The 16095-nt window shown below is 38.5% G+C and overlaps 1 protein-coding gene across 3 annotated transcripts in view; it reads right to left on the bottom strand.

The window, feature by feature from the left end:
* Positions 1-16095, bottom strand: part of CPNE8 (copine 8) — a 104099-nt gene that overhangs the window by 23710 nt on the left and 64294 nt on the right. For all 3 annotated transcript variants that reach the window (XM_080577510.1, XM_080577511.1, XM_080577509.1), the window contains 3 exons: positions 14038-14113; positions 6389-6442; positions 2883-2944 (listed from right to left, as the gene is read on the bottom strand). In XM_080577510.1, coding sequence (XP_080433636.1) covers positions 2883-2944; positions 6389-6442; positions 14038-14113 — 192 coding nt within the window. The remainder of the gene's footprint in view (positions 1-2882; positions 2945-6388; positions 6443-14037; positions 14114-16095) is intronic.

Raw genomic sequence — 16095 nt, 5'->3', positions numbered from 1 at the left:
CCTGTGGCTTCAGAAAGAAACAGCTGGTCTGTTAGCAGGGGGGAGCTGGTGAAGGTTTGAGAATCACTTACTGTGTGGAAATCTGTAACTGAGCTAATGGAGTAACTAACACTGCCAAGGGTCTGTATCGTCACCATGGCATTTAGTCTAAAAAGTCCCCAGTGACAGTAATTTTTTTATTTCCTCTTTGCAGATGCTTGCAAATGCAGTATCAGCATAAAGAACCTTTTCCTGATAAAAGCTGTATAATACAGAATATTCCTCCTGTAGAGTTTTATTCTAATTATTCTCTAAGGATACAATATACCTGGTCAAGCCTCTAAGATACACAGCTATAGCAGCCCTTGCTTCACAGCTATAGCTCAACAAGATCTCCTCAGAACATCAAATATGTATGTCACTACGTTAGATGCTGCGCTGGTTGGATGAAAATAGCTGTCATAAAAGCAGTTTTAAATTTCCATTTTGACCATCAATGATTCAATACAGCTCAGCTAAAAATGAATGCCCAAAGCCTTTAGGATCCAAACAGCATGTGGGTGTTCATATCTGAAAACCTGGATGAGGGCAAGTTTTAACATGATGGTGGGGAAACATTTCCTCTCGTCCTCCACTAATCTGGGACAGAAAAGATGACAACACTTTTGGATTGAAAGAGGATTCGGCTCCTGAAATTTTCATGATTTACAAATGTCTAAAGTAGCATGTTAGCTCACACCCTACTCTAGTAAGTCAACTGAGAAACTTTTGTACAGAAATATCCTTTCTGTATACTTAGTCTTGCAGCTTTTTCAGTCCCAGTTTCTCTTCCAGATATAACAGAGCAACCTATAAACTAATCTACCTTTACAGATTTTTTGTTTGCTTGTTTCACAGTCATTCCTATAAACCAGGATTATTTCAACTGCATTCCTCTTCAAGGCAATATCCCTCATATTCCTGGCTAAATCATATACTGGGAGGTGTTTTGATAGGAAAATACGCTATCAATTGGTAAGTGGTAGGAGAAATCTCATTTTGAAATATATATACATATATTTAGTACAATATACCCTCTTTTAAATGTGGGAAGGTCAGTGTAGTAAAATGTGATTAAGTGTCAAGACACAAGGAAAAGCCAGCTACCAAAATGGTGCCACTTGATGCACCACAGATGTAAAAGAGACATCCATCTCTTTCTGAACATACTAATATAAAATCCAGTGTTCTGAAATAAAACTAAATTAGAATTTATGCACAAACTACTATTTCATTCTTCATGGCTCTTTAAAAAAAAGCAACAGTCACATTGATGATACTTATAATGGAATATCCCAATTAAACACATGCAGACTCAAAATACAAGTCCAATCAATACTGTAATCCCAATTTGTTACAGTTAAAGCTGTCAACTTTTCCATTAAATCAGTATTAGTTCTAGACACTTCAAATCTATTACAATGAAAGTTTTGAACATGAAGCGTTTCACTGGCATCCGTTTAAAGAAGAGCCAATATCGTGCCTATTGCAGATTCAGTGTTTTCTTTCCCTTGCCTAACTAACTGAAAGAAAAACAGGGAACTAAAACCAAAATGTTGGAAAACATACTTGATGGGAAAACAGACTGATAAATAAGGAAATCTTCACTTCCCCCTCCCTCCAAAATCTGTTAACTGGACTGAAACTGATATGTAGTAGTATTAAATGAGATGAAGGAAGGAAGGAAGAGAAAAGCAAAGAAAAATACTCTGGGGTTTGATCTCCTGCTCATGCTTCCACAGACCAAAATTGCACAGGTTGCAGAAGGAAAGGTAACATTTTATAAAAACCTTTACAGTTTTTCACTGTCATGTACTTAGAAATAATTGTATGAATCACCAAACAAGACTTTATATAAAATAATTAAATGATAAGTATTACTGCTCAGACTTTTAAGCACATTCCACTAAATTATACTCCAATCCTTTATAAAAAAGAGGAAAAATCTTTACAAGTGGTAATTATTAATACCACAAGACTTATTTGATTTGCATTTACAGAGAAATACACAAAATATCAATAAGAATAACAAAGTATTATTTGTATTCAGAATTTCTATTATTTGTCTATAGAATGCAGATAATTGAGCTTATTAACTAGCATTGTAACATCTCAGTGAGAAACGTGATAACTCAACCTGTAAAGATTGTATGTGTACCCACTCTATTCTTTCCAAATTTAGATATAAAACTTGATTCCTCCATTCCTTTTCTATACCCTCCTTGCAAAGACAAACTTTGAATGAATGAGGAGTAATAAATTGTGGCATAGATATATCCAATACACTTCAAAGAACAAACATATCAGAAGTAGAACCATTTCTTCATCCATGTACACATGTACCTCATTCTGTGCAAACTTTTGGTACACACCGATGGATGGTCATTTCCTTTTGGGAAAATAACGATAAATGGGAAATTGAATGTGTTATAAATGTTAGTTAATTAATATGAAAAAAATGCCTTTGAGGGGGAAAGGCTCTAAATAAATGCCAACTTTAAATACACCAAAGGTCAGTGTAATCAGAAGAAATAAACCATCATTTTACTAGTGTAATACATAGAGATGGATATAGTATATAGATAAGTCCCTTTCAGTTAATCCAATTATCACTACTTGATCAAACGTCATTACTCAATGTCATTATTTTTGTACCAATACCTATTCCAGCATTATAAATGAAGCTCCATAACTTAAGTGACATCAATAACTATTTGGAGGTTTTACATAAGAAAGTACAGCCTCTATCTAAATAAGGAAAAAAGAAATTACTTGGAGCCAGCATATGCAAAGTATAAATACAAATTATTAGTGAATTACAATGAGACTGTGAAAACAAGAAAAAACTGTTACCAATCACATACCCGCCTTTAATATAGTCAAGGAATGAAACTTCTGTTTCAATTAGGAAGGAAAGCAATGTTACCTGAAAGCAAATAAAAGAGAGTAAGATATGAATTGTCATTTTCCAATTGAACAAGTAGAGACATAAGCACAATGTTTTTGGAGGTGAAAAAAGAAGATGTAAAAAACAATGAAATAGTTTCAAGAAGCAGTGTTTGAAAGGGAAGAAACAAGTTTGGAAGTCTACTAAATTTATTTTTTAATTGTTGTTGTTTTGTTTTCTTTTGGTGTGTGTGTTTTTTTTAAGTGAAAGATAGGGAATGGAAGATCATTTTCCAGGGCATGTTACCACGTGCATTTCTTCTGATCACTATATACTACTTCTCTACGTGAATATTAGAGGCCAGACGATAATGTAACTATTCTTTCTGAAGTACTCATTGAGTACTTCAACTTTGTTTGAAGAACTCAATTACGATTATTTATGTTATTTCCCATCTCACATTAAAAGTGGCATTGAGTATTGACACAATCCAAGAATGAAGAAAAACTAGTAAGCTGTATATATATATATATATGCGCACAGATATTTATAATATAAAGTGGAATATACTATATAAATATGTGAAGATAAGAAATTTCTTCACTCTCAGCTTTCACCATTCAGAAATTACATGGGTCCAAGACACAGGCAGTGTTACTGGCATTTGCAGCACTCAAATCACAGAAATTTAACTAAAGATCTGGTGTTCAAGATATTCATATGCTGCACAACATACATGAAGCAAAGAATTCAGTCCATATTATTTTATTTACAAAGTGACACAAAATTCTCTCAGAACAGAAAATGCATCAGGCTCTCAGTGAAAACTGCTTATGCAACTATTCAAAACAGAAAGAAATTACATACAAGAAATAAAAATGAGGTAGATTTTATTTGCCTCCAATTGCAGCAAAATATAAAAATTGCAAACATTTCTATTATGTAAACTTACATTCAGAACAAGATTACAGGTAGTAATTGTCTTCTATCTTACTTCCTTCATCATAGCTTCTCTGTGGTTCTTAGTGACTTGCAAAGTTTCAAACCACCAATTTACCTTTCTTGTTGAGAACAAAAGATCGTAACAAAGTTCTACCAGACTATAAGTAGCATAGTTTGAATATAAGACTAAAATTTCTATGAATTTTCCCACTTCAGAGTCATTTCAAGGGTTCATCTATTATTACAAGTGGTCGGTCACCTTGTTCCTAATTAATTTAAGCAAATGTTTTCAGTGAATATAATTTTAAAAGGTAAAAAACACAGACAATACTCTTCATAAATGGCCAAAGTGTTTACTTCTATACAGACAGTAGCTACCAATGCTACAATTTCTGTATAGTGAATTTTAAATTTGACTGCTTTGTTTGAAACTAATCGTATTCAGAAACATTTCTGCTTAGCATGTAGTTTGTATGTCTGAAATTAAAATGACCTCCCAAATAATAATGAATTGAGATGGCAACTATCTATGTATTCCTTAAAAGCAGCAGTGAGATAGCAGTCAAGGATCTATATCCACTTTGCTAAAATTTTTCCAGAAGCCAGCACTCCATTAGTGAGAATGATGCTGGTTTAGGTATCTGTTGGGACAATTAATACGTTGGGTGAATGACAGAAAGAAGTAAAAACAAAACTGCAGGCAAACACACAGGAAAGTGACAATTTGGAGAAACTTAAGGGTAACTTGAAGACAGAATAGAAGTAAGAGCAAACAGGGACAAAAAGGTATTGATAAAGAAATTATAAAAGCAACGGTAGAGAACACTGGCAAAGAAGGAAAGACGATAGAAAATTACTAACACCAAACCATTTATTGTAAATTTCCATGTAATTTGAGACCAAGGATAACAAGGCACAGTTGATTCTGTCTGCCCAAACATGAGTAAAGTACATTCTTTCAAATGCAGACAAATATCCTAATAGAATTTATTCGAACACCTTAAAGTCTAATAAAAGGGATATATTAGCAAAACATAAATTATCTAATGAATCAGATCTTGCATGGCAAATTTTCATGGACAGACTGCTTGTGACTACTTCTTTTCTTTTAAAATAAAGGTACAAAATAAGTCATCATTTTCTTACTAATGAACAGACTTATAGAAGAATGTGAGAATGGCAATTTGTTCCTTCAAGGCTATAGTTGGAAATGGAAGTAGCCCTGCTGAACTTTTCATGTGCAAAAAACCCCACACATCCTGGATGTGTTTTCAAAAAAAATAAAATAAAAATCATATCTAAATTCTGCTTAGATTTCTAATATACAGTTTTTCAACATTTATGTTTATTTTTTCATAGATGATGTTTTGAGTATCACGGATGCCAGAACATGGAAGCTGAGAAAATGCTGAAGGGTGTCCTGGTTTTGGCTGGGATAGAGTTAATTTTCTTCCTAGTAGCTGGTATGATAGCTGTATTTTGGATTTTGGATGAGAATAATGCTGGTAACGTGCTGATGTTTTAGTTGTTACTGAGCAGGTCTTACACGAAGTCAAGGACTTTTGGCTTCCCGTGCTGCCCTGCCAGTGAGGAGGTTTGGGGTGCACAAGGAGCTGGTAGGGGACAGAACTAGGACAGCTGGCCCAGACTGGCCAAAGGGATATCACAAAGCATGTAGCATCATGCTGAACAATAAAACTGGGGGAACTGGCCTGAAGGGACTGCCATTGCTCAGGGTTTAGCTGGGCATCAGCGGGCAGTGAACAATGGCATTGTGCATCACTTGCTTTTTTTGTTTGTTTTGTTTTATTGTTATTACCTCCCCCCCCCCCCATTTTTCTGTCCTATTAAATTGTCTTTATCCCAACTCGTAAGTTTTTCACTTTTTTTTTCTTTTTTTTTGTTTTTCCCTGATTTTCTCCCCCATCCCATTGTGGGGTGGAGAGTGAGTGAATGTTTGGTGCTTAGCTGCCTGCCGGGTTAAACTACTACAAGGGAATAATTTACATTGCTAGCAAATGGTTCATAACAGAATATGGACAAAAGGACATTAAACTCTCATTCCAAATTATACTAACAGATCTTTCAAGATAGATTTACAAAAACCTGTTGGTAATAACAAATTATGACTATTTTTGGTTTAGCATGGTAGGCATGACTTACTAGCTTTTACTGATGCTAGCTCAGTGGTCAAATTTAAAAATAAAATTGACTCTTGAAAATGCAAATATGTTTCAGATAAAATTTAATAGTGTCCAGTTTAATAGTGTCCACTAAGTGGACACTAATAGTGTCCACTTCAAGAATCTGTCTCCAACGTTGGTATGATTCATTTTTAAAATCATTAGCAACTTAACAGCACTCTTGAAAACAACTTGTATCAACTTTATTCAAATGAAAATCTGAAAAGAAATGCTGTAGTAAATAGTTTATTGTTGCAGCCTTCACAAAGGTTCTATTCTAACCCTGTTACATTACAAGTCAACTACACTGTATTTCAAGAAAAAAGAGCACACAGTAATATTATAAATATATACTTACTGTTCCAGAATTAATATACTTTTTCTTTTTTCCTTTTTTCTTTGGATTTATTACCTAGAAACACACATACAAGTATTAAAGCAGTATCATTTGTGACTGAACAAAAGATAATTGTTAAGACACTTTCAACGTAGGAAATAGTCTATTTTCAGTGGAATCTAAATTTATTCAGCATTCGGTTTACTTACGCACCTCAATGAGGGGATATACACATATCTCAAAAACAGTGAATTTATCTTCATGGTACCTGCTAGGTAAGCCAGTGCTGCTACCCACATTTGACAAGTAAGGGATTGAAACAACAGAGGTGAGAGTGTTCATTATATCTGAGTACTCAGTGAAACACTTCTTTGAATTTTCACAAAATCCTGCATTTTTATGTACTCCTAATCCCAGTGTTCCAATGTACAGGGTCATAACTTCTTTGGCTTACAATGCATCTCCTCATATCTCAGTGAATCTTTCTCCGTCTTCTCAGTATTATCTGAGAAACATGGGAGTTGTTCTACTCCTGGTTTCTGTATGTGATGCAGTGACAGAAACAGCAGTTGCAAGGCAAGAAAGGCCCAGATCATACTGTTTCAAAACAGAAACAAGCTAGTTATTTCATGAAAAATGGCACTGACCATCACCTGACTGGCATACGTGCACTCCCAGTACACAAGAACCTTCACAGAACCAGACTACAAAGCATTAAACCATTTTCTTGAATGTCTTAAAGTCACATCCATAAAATCTCCAACTGTAGCCATGGGAAAAAAATTGCTTCCCTTCTCAACACCTAAAGGCAAGTCTCGGTCAGTTTTATTAAAAATGTATTCCTGGTTTATTCAAAATTCACATGGAATTGGAATAAAAACATTATTTTGTTAATTAGGTTGATCGACCATCTCCTCTATAACTAGGAAAACTCAAATCCCTGTGGCTTAGTGCCAAGTTTTACTGTAAACTACTCACAGATGTTCTGTGAATGACAAGGAGTGAAAACGTTCCCAACTGAAATCTCAGTCCCTTAAATGCTATAAAATATTTCACCAGTTATGCCTGGAAATGGGAAAAATAGTAAAATGCGTTCCAAAAATTCTCCCCCAACCAAAATGAAATTCCATCTACAGATTATATCCCTTGCACGGCACAGAACAACTGTGAAATGAAGAGCAGGAAGAGATAACCATCATTTGAGGTCTTCCAGAACAGGCTAAACAAGAGTGACTCCTTATTTCCCTCCAGTACGCCACAGTGCAAGCTGCTTAGTATTCTTCAAACCTTTTCCTGTGTAACATATATGTAAGCCCTCTGACACCCTAAAAAATCCCAAACAACCCATCCCCCTCCTAATTACAGTTGCTGAACAGGTGAGCTATGAATTAAATCTGTATAGTAGCGGTTTAGATACAATGCAATAATTCTTGCTAAACCAGAATCTTAGCCAGAAGGTGACTTCTGCAGACAAATGCCTGGAATAGGAAGATGAAGGTAACAGACTGCCTGCCTGCCCTGTGGCCCTTCATTCACATCGCTCCAGAATCCAGTAGTCAGGCCTGAGTTAGCAGCATATTTCTTGCCATCAGTCATTAAGTGCCCAAAAGGAGACTCATCTGAATCTTTTGCTTCAGGTACCTTGTCAATTGGCTTCTAGGAATTGCTAGGAAATACACTTGAGCTTGGACTGAAATATCAGGGGAAACAAGGCATCTACTTGGGAGCAAAGATGAATTAATGCACAGCCTCCCTCTCCCCTATAATTGCAGATACTATAATGATTATAATAATTATAAGGGTTTTGCTCAAATTTCAGATAACTTTATTATAAGACAACATTTTTTAGCCTCTGAAAGCCTCACACTCCCGCATTAACCTAGAAAGCTACATGAACTCGTACCTATTAAAAACAAGTCTATTGAACAGTGCTTGTTATAGCAGTGTTTCTAACACAAACCCACTCACACACAAATTTCTCTATCTGCCTTGGGGCAGTCTTCAACTGTAACGCAATTAAAAAGGAATTTGTCCGGTCTCTTTTGTTGTGATACTGCACGGACAGATCATGCAGAAGCAGTAGTAAAGTACAGAGGGTTGTGATGTGGGGAGGGAAACACGGGATGTTCAGGAAATGTATGCTATTGCTGGGAGTAAGACATCGATACTGTATTTAAAAAACTGCAAAATCACTGTAAGGTGTTATGACAGAATTCATTCCTGTTAGGGTAGGAGTCAAGTCGGTGATACAACAAGAGAGGACAGTTTCACTGAACACGATAATCTGTGCTGTGACACTATCTGTAGGAAGCTGCTGTAAATTACAGTACCTCTAGGGTTCATCCTGGATCTAAATAAGAAAAAAAAACAAACATGACTTTAAGTTATCTTTGTACTGCTTAGCACAGCTGCATCTTTGCTCATCTTCAAAACAAAAGTGCAGCACATAACTGGAGCAACCTTCTTCCCTACCTTGCATTGGTGCTTGCATAAACCACCAAGTGATTTGTGATCACTTATTTTAAGCAGTATGATACAGTTCAAAATACTGAAGTTTAACGGCAATGGACCAAGACCAAAGGGTGGCTTAAGACTTAAGGAATAACAAAGATCTGCATACCATACAGAAAAAAAAGCAGCCTATAGCTGCATAGGCTTGCCTTCTCTTTACTTGCGAGAATATCTTTCCATGGGGAACTAAAAACAGAGTTCCGTTCTGAGAGCCACTAGGCATGCAAACTGCAGGATGCTGGAACTCATGGTGTAAATGCAGAAGCTGACCTAAATCCTTCAAAAAGCATACCTACAGCCTAGAAGGTCTTACGTATTTTAAGTTAAGGATTAAGATTACATCCATGAAAATCTTACAGACAAGCTGGTCAGGAGTTTCACCAATCCAGATACATATGATAGCCTAAATGCAAGAATAAGCTTTCCTGTCAACATGGAGACAGAGAGGGAACAGGAGCACGGTCCTCAAAACAGCTAGTCACAGAACTACCCCAAAAGCAACTACAGCCCATACGAATCCACAAATGAGAAGGTGGCATCATACAGAAGCGCCTGTGTTGCCTGCATTGTAAACTGAAAGCAAAGTAGCTGTCCATTTAAAAGAGGAGATGCTCCATAATAACAAGACTACGCTAAATGGAGATTTGGTCAAAAAAGGGATTCCTGGTTTTCTGGATGGCCCCGATGACCACTGTTGATCCTGATGCTGGGAAGCCTTAGATACTACTTCCTCCTGGGGAAGGTGGAGGGATAAGAACAAAATCTTGGCTTTTGGTAACATTTGGAGGCCAAGGACAGAGCCACTGAAGAAATATGAAGAAAGTACCACACACAATGTCACAGGTCCCATCCAGGACAGAGCTCTAGAATACAAGAAAATAAATACCGTCAGAGACTTCCAAAACAGCAGAACTGTAAGTGGAAAAAACATTAAATGTCTTATTTCTTTCAGTTCTTATACTTGGTCTGTGTTATATAGGACAAGTGTTGAAACTGCTGATGCAACAAGACCCATTGTATGCTAAGAGAACTCCTCTAGAGAAATGAGAAGGCTCACTGTATGATGACATTTTCCATTTCAATCCTGCTAGCAATCAGACCCAGGAATGGGGACATGTACTGTGGTGTGATGACAGCAATCTATTGCATGAGGATGAGTCAAGGTCTAATCCAAACGATCAAGGCTCCACGAACTGAGACAAAATGAAGGTAATTTCCACCAGGATGCACGGTTGCCTTTTCTATCTTCCCCTCGGGAATTCTGGCAGATGCGACATTTTCCTGGGTTATGTTCATTACTCAACTAATATAAAGACCTTGTAAGTCCATTACAGAGGAGACTACAGCCTCTTCAATATGAAAGAAAGGAAAGCACAACTAAACCTCATAAAGAGAATGGAACATTCCTATGCACTAATAAACTCTGAAAGGGACAAAAGATCCCATATTTTGTATTCAGTTTATCTTTATAAAGGATCTTTTACAAAGTTATCAGGAAGTTTGGAAAACTTCTGGAAGTCATGGGGCAATGCACATCAAAAAAGTCTACGTTTAACACTGTTCTTTGGGTGCATGACTACCAAGATCAGAAGCACTCAATACAAACTTCACATGCAACCTTTCCTAAGGTTTCTCTGTCCCCAGCATATAACCACCCTGGGACAATAAACATAGCACAGACTGGACCCTGCCAAAACAGCAGTTTTCTTGTGTTGTATGAATGCTCATAGCCAGAAATGAAAGACAGCAAAAATAATAGAATTGACTGAGGAAGACAACAAAAAAGTGAAGTTAAAATCAAAGAAATGCTCTTTGTAGGTCTCTGAAAGTGAGGCTATAAAAGACCTATAAAGCAAACCCTACAGATTCAGCACTTTAGCTTAGAGAAAATGAAAGCACTGGGCACAATCCATCCATTTAGTCTATGAGCATATGTGAAATGGAGGGTGCCAAAAAGCTTTCACACAAATGGCTAGATATATGCCTATGTATGTGAAAATTCAATAGTGTGCATTTCCACACACGGAAATACACAGGCCCGTGGAATACATGTGTTATTTCCCTGTGAAAATTGCTACTCTTGAGCCTCTGTGGGGAGTACCTCTTTATGGTAATGCTGCTTTGATTAAGCAAACCACCTGCTCCCAAACACCATCAGTATCACAAGACAGCTGTGGGTTTCTGTGCAAAGACATCAAGAATGCACACCATCAGAAATTAGATGCTCAGGTACTGCAGTGTACCAAAGCACTAGTCTACTGCTGGGAGAAAAAGCAATGATGAAAGGACACACACAGCATTCAGGCAACTACACTTAGTTGCCTATTACCTGCACCGCCTAAACTAGTGGAAAATACTTCCTGGCATTTGGCACATACGTGTGTATACTCACACACACCAAGGAGGAGGAACTCAAAACACTTCATATGGTCCTACCATGGAAAAGAAATCAATTCATAGAATCACAGAATCATTGAGGGTGGAAAAGACCTCTAAGATATCTGGTCCAATCTTTAACCTAGCACTGCCAAGCCCACCATTAAACCATTCCTTTCACTGGAATTCTGGAAGACAACTCGAAGTGTGCAGTGCAATACAGTGCAGATGCTTAACACAGACCCAGGCAAGTGAGTATGTGCAGAACAGTGTAGGCAGACTTCCTACCTCTGGTCCCAAAAGGAGGATGACTCTGCTTTATCAGCATCAGAACTGATCATTAGGCTACGACAATTTAAGCAGAATTCCTAGCTCAGGCAGCATAATTGCAAAACACCTATCCTGCTTCTAGCTGTGGAGCACATCCACAGCTTCTGGAGTTGCTGTACTATACACTGTCTACCAAAAATAAAGCTGAAGTGACCAAAATACATTTTACATCTTTTACTCCTATTCCCTCTCCTCATTTAACACACCTTGAAATTTCACATTATATTTTTCATTCCAGACTGAAATTCTTCTGAGATATTAATTTTAAAACTATGTTTTAATGCATGAGTCTTAATGCTTAGACTTTTGCAGTCAATTTTTGTGCCAAAACCTGGAATCATTTTTAAAGGGACTTTTCCAAAATAGAAGAAAATAGGTTGAAAATGAGTTCCTTCATGACACTCTAAGTTTGTGCAGCTCAGGTTTTGTTTGTACAAACATTTTGATTGCTTCTGAGACAGATTGCTTCTTTGAGGACAAAGGGAATGTAGATGTAGTCTACATTTACCTACAATACATGAGAAGGTCTTAAAACAGTTATAAGTTATCTAAAGATGTAAAACCCTGTACTTGAATTGTTAACTGCCTGACAATCCCAGGAGCTGGCAGATGAATGAATATCAAACGGGAAATAAGATGGAAATTTTTAAGCAAAGATCGTAACTGACCACATGAAAAAAACAACCAACCACCACCAACAACAAAAAAGCCCCAACAAGCTAAATTCTCTGTCACTTGTAATTCCAGCATCAAAGCTGTAAAGATTCTGAAGTCTGCACAAGACCACACACATATGAATTTGCATTTGATGTAGGTATCATCAGATATTTGTATAAGAGAAACTAGCACAGGATCACAGAATCACGGAATATCTTGGTTTGGAAGGGACCTTAAAGACCACCCAGTTCCAACCCCCCTGCCAAGGACATGGATGCCACCCACCAGATCACGTTGCCCAGGGCTCCATCCAACCTGGCCCTGAACACCTCCAGGGATGGGGCATCCACAGCTTCTCTGGGCAGCCTGTTCCAGTGCCTCACCACACTGAGTGAAGAATTTCCTCCTAGCATCTGATATAAACCTCCCCTTTCAGTTTAAAACCATTCCCCCTTCTATCACTACATGCCCATGTAAAAGGTCGCTCTCCATCTTTTTTTATAAGCCCTCTTCAAGTACTGAAAGGCCACAATGAGGTCTCCCCAGAGCTTTCTCTTCTCCAGGCCGAACAGCCCCAGCTCTCTCACCCTGTCTTCACAGGAGAGGAGCTCCAGCCTCTGATCATCCTCATGGCCCTCCTCTGGACCCACACCACCATCCCCAGAGCTGGAAGCAGTACTGCAGGTGGGGCCTCACTGCTGTGCCAGTGCTGAGCTGGTTGCAGCGTGGCCCTCCCCTGGACCACTGTAACAGCCCCACATCCTTCTTGTGCTGGGGACCCCAGACCTGGATGCAGGGCTCCAGGTGGGGCCTCACAAGGGCAGAGCAGAGGGGCACGATCCCCTCCCTCCCCTGCTGGCCACCCCTCTGTTGGTGCAGCCCAGGACGCAGTTGGCCTTCTGGGCTGCAGGCACGCACTGCTGGCTCGTGTCGAGCTTTTTGTCCGCCAGAGCCCCCAAGTCCTTCTCTGCAGGGCTGCTCTCAGTGAGTTCTTCTCCCAGTCGGTGCTCATGTCTGGGATTGCCCTGACCCAGGTGCAGCACCTTGCACTTGGACCTGAACCTCATTAGGTTCACATGGGCCCACTTCTCCAGCCTGTCCAGGCCCCTCTGGATGGCATCTCTTCCTTCTGGTGTATCGACTGCACCACTCAGCTTGGTGTCATCTGCAAACTTGCTGAGGATGCACTCAATCCCACTGTTTATGTCATTCATAAGGATATTAAACAGTACTGGTCCCAAGATAGACCCGAGGGACACCACTTGTTACCAGCCTCCACCTGGACACAGAGCCACTGATCACAACTCCCTGTATGCGGCCATCCTGCCAACTCCTTATTCACCCAAGAGTCCAGCCTGCAAATTCATCTCTCTCCAATTAGGAGATAAAGATGTGTGGGACCATGGCAAAGGCCTTATGGAAGTCCAGGCAGAACTTATAATATGTGTAACAGTTGGCAAAAGGAGAAGTAAATGATAAATTGCCTATGTGGAAATGAGGCATAACCCACTAGTTCCTTCAAGTTATATCACGCCAACCCAGCCATCTGAAGTTCTCTTCTTGTCCTACTACAGTTCAGTGCCTACACACATGCACACATACCTACTCATCTTTAAATCTATTTATGAAGCAACACGTTTAGATTCTCTGTTCTTCTCTATAAAAATAGAAATGGAAATTAATTCCAAAGCTTTGATTTTGACAAGCACTGTGCAGATTTGATCAGTTCACATGAAAGTACTGGAAGTTTTCTCATTTATTTTCTGAAAGCGAGTAAATATACTCAAAATACTTACCTCATACACGTTGAACTGAGACTGCCCTCTTGACAACTCTCTGTAACTTGTTGTGAATTCTCCAATGAAATCATGACTATATAAAAAAAAAATCAAATCAAATGCACAGTATTTACTAATTTAAATATGTAATATACATATTCATAAAAAAGAGAAGTACAGCCAGTACAAACTGACACCCAGGAAAGCAGCAATGTCAAAAGATGCAATTTGCTTAAAAAACTTCATTTTCCCTCCATTGTATGCTTACTCTACTAGTAATCAAAATGAAGAGATGATTTATTAGGTTAAATCTTTCTGATAGCTTCTGCTTAGCTTAGCCACATAATGGGGACTAGGTTGTAAATTAGTGATCTGCCCCCCATGAAAAAAAAAATCTAAAAGAATTTCTTAGATTCTTAGCAAATCTAAGAAAACAGAGTGGGCTATCAAAGGCTATCACCACTTTCTCACTGGATCACCACTGGCACCACAGATATCTAAACAGTGTGTGACTGTATGAGAGAAAGGGAAGTATCAAGAGTGAGGAATGAATAACTTACATCAGAAAAGACCAACCCTACAAATTTATGTAATGTGACATTCAATGGTGCTTTTGAGAGGAAGACCAAGGCTTATCGCAGTTGCTGCCTCTTCCTGTCCAGGAGGAGAAAAGCAATTCACTGAGGCTACTCAGGACTGGACTCCATCAGAAAGTAGATCTTACCCTAACACTAAAGCAGTGGTTACAAGCTTTTCCTTTCTGAATTCTACTCCTGATCCAAGAATAAGTTCCACAATGCAGTGCTCTGTCACCCACGTTTTGAAAACTGCTTTGTCAACTCTTAACCGGGGCATGGCATGCAGCCAAGTAGCCGCTGGGAGCAGGGTGGCCAGAGGGAGCGTGCTGGGTGAAGCATCCTTGCGAAAGGCTTCTGGGGTCAGGGAGCTGGAGCATGGAAACCACATGGCTGCTGCCAGAACGGACTGACCTGCAGTGTCACATCTCAGAACACCTGGAGCAGGCAGCAACCACACGGGAGACTGCCAAACAGCCAGCTACACAACTGCCAGGGGGCACAACACCTTTCTGTGCCCATTCTCTGCCCTCCCCAGCTGAACGCTGCTCACTGCTGCTCCAGCTCCCGTTCCCTCCTGGCCCCGTCTCTGTTTTCAAACTTGTTCCCTAACAAGGCATTGTACCTCCTCTACACTCTGCCTTCATTTCCCGTGAGCTATGAAACCAATTTATACTTTTCTTTTTTAACCTTCCCTCCAATGGCAAATAAAAATAGAAAGTCAAACTTTATAATTTTATCGCTTGTAAAATTTGTTTTTAAGAAATACAGCACATTTCTGATTATGCTATATATATTAAATGCAAATTTAAATAAACCTGCATATTGCAAGAAGAGGAAAAACAGAAACAATCCATAGCAACATGAAATTTCTTTCTTCATTCTTAATGAAATAAAAAAGAAACCCCAAATAAAAATCTCACATTCTGAAATCTGTGGGAATTCAAAAATATATGTAAACCAAACAATTAAAAGGTTCAGCCATCATGTAAGTGCCCATGAAATAAGCAAAGCACCCAGTAGAAAGCCTGAGAAATCCTATATAGTGAAGTATTACTGACTACTAAGACTCAGAAGGGACCACCTACTGTGGAACAATCCCCTTCCACTTTGGAGATTAGGAAATTGCTTCTGAGACAAAGACTTTTTTCTTAAAAAATAAATTTTAAGAGATATTGTTTCCTTTCTCTAAATGCTCTCAAGTTTGCAACAACTATATAACCAGGGCAATAGAAGAAGTATCATATAAGCAATGGAACTTGAGTTCTATACAGGCTGTAGCACATAAGGTATATTAAATTTTGGGTCACCACAGCACTGGAAACAAAAAATGTACCTTGGTTGAAGAGGAACCCTTCCCTTTCATAAGGATTCTTACCATAAATTTTCAAGTCAGCTTGCTTATTTCAAAAGCAGAAATTCAAGCAATAGCTCAATGACTACATATGAATATGCTGTAGCAGACAATAAGCAATTCCAGACTGGGTTCTTTCTGGTAGAA

The sequence above is a fragment of the Anser brachyrhynchus genome, assembly GCF_964034855.1.
Source record: "Anser brachyrhynchus genome assembly, chromosome: 1".
NCBI lineage: Eukaryota > Metazoa > Chordata > Aves > Anseriformes > Anatidae > Anser > Anser brachyrhynchus.
The sequence above is the reverse complement of the archived record's forward strand: the minus strand, read 5'-3'. Positions and strand labels throughout refer to the sequence as shown.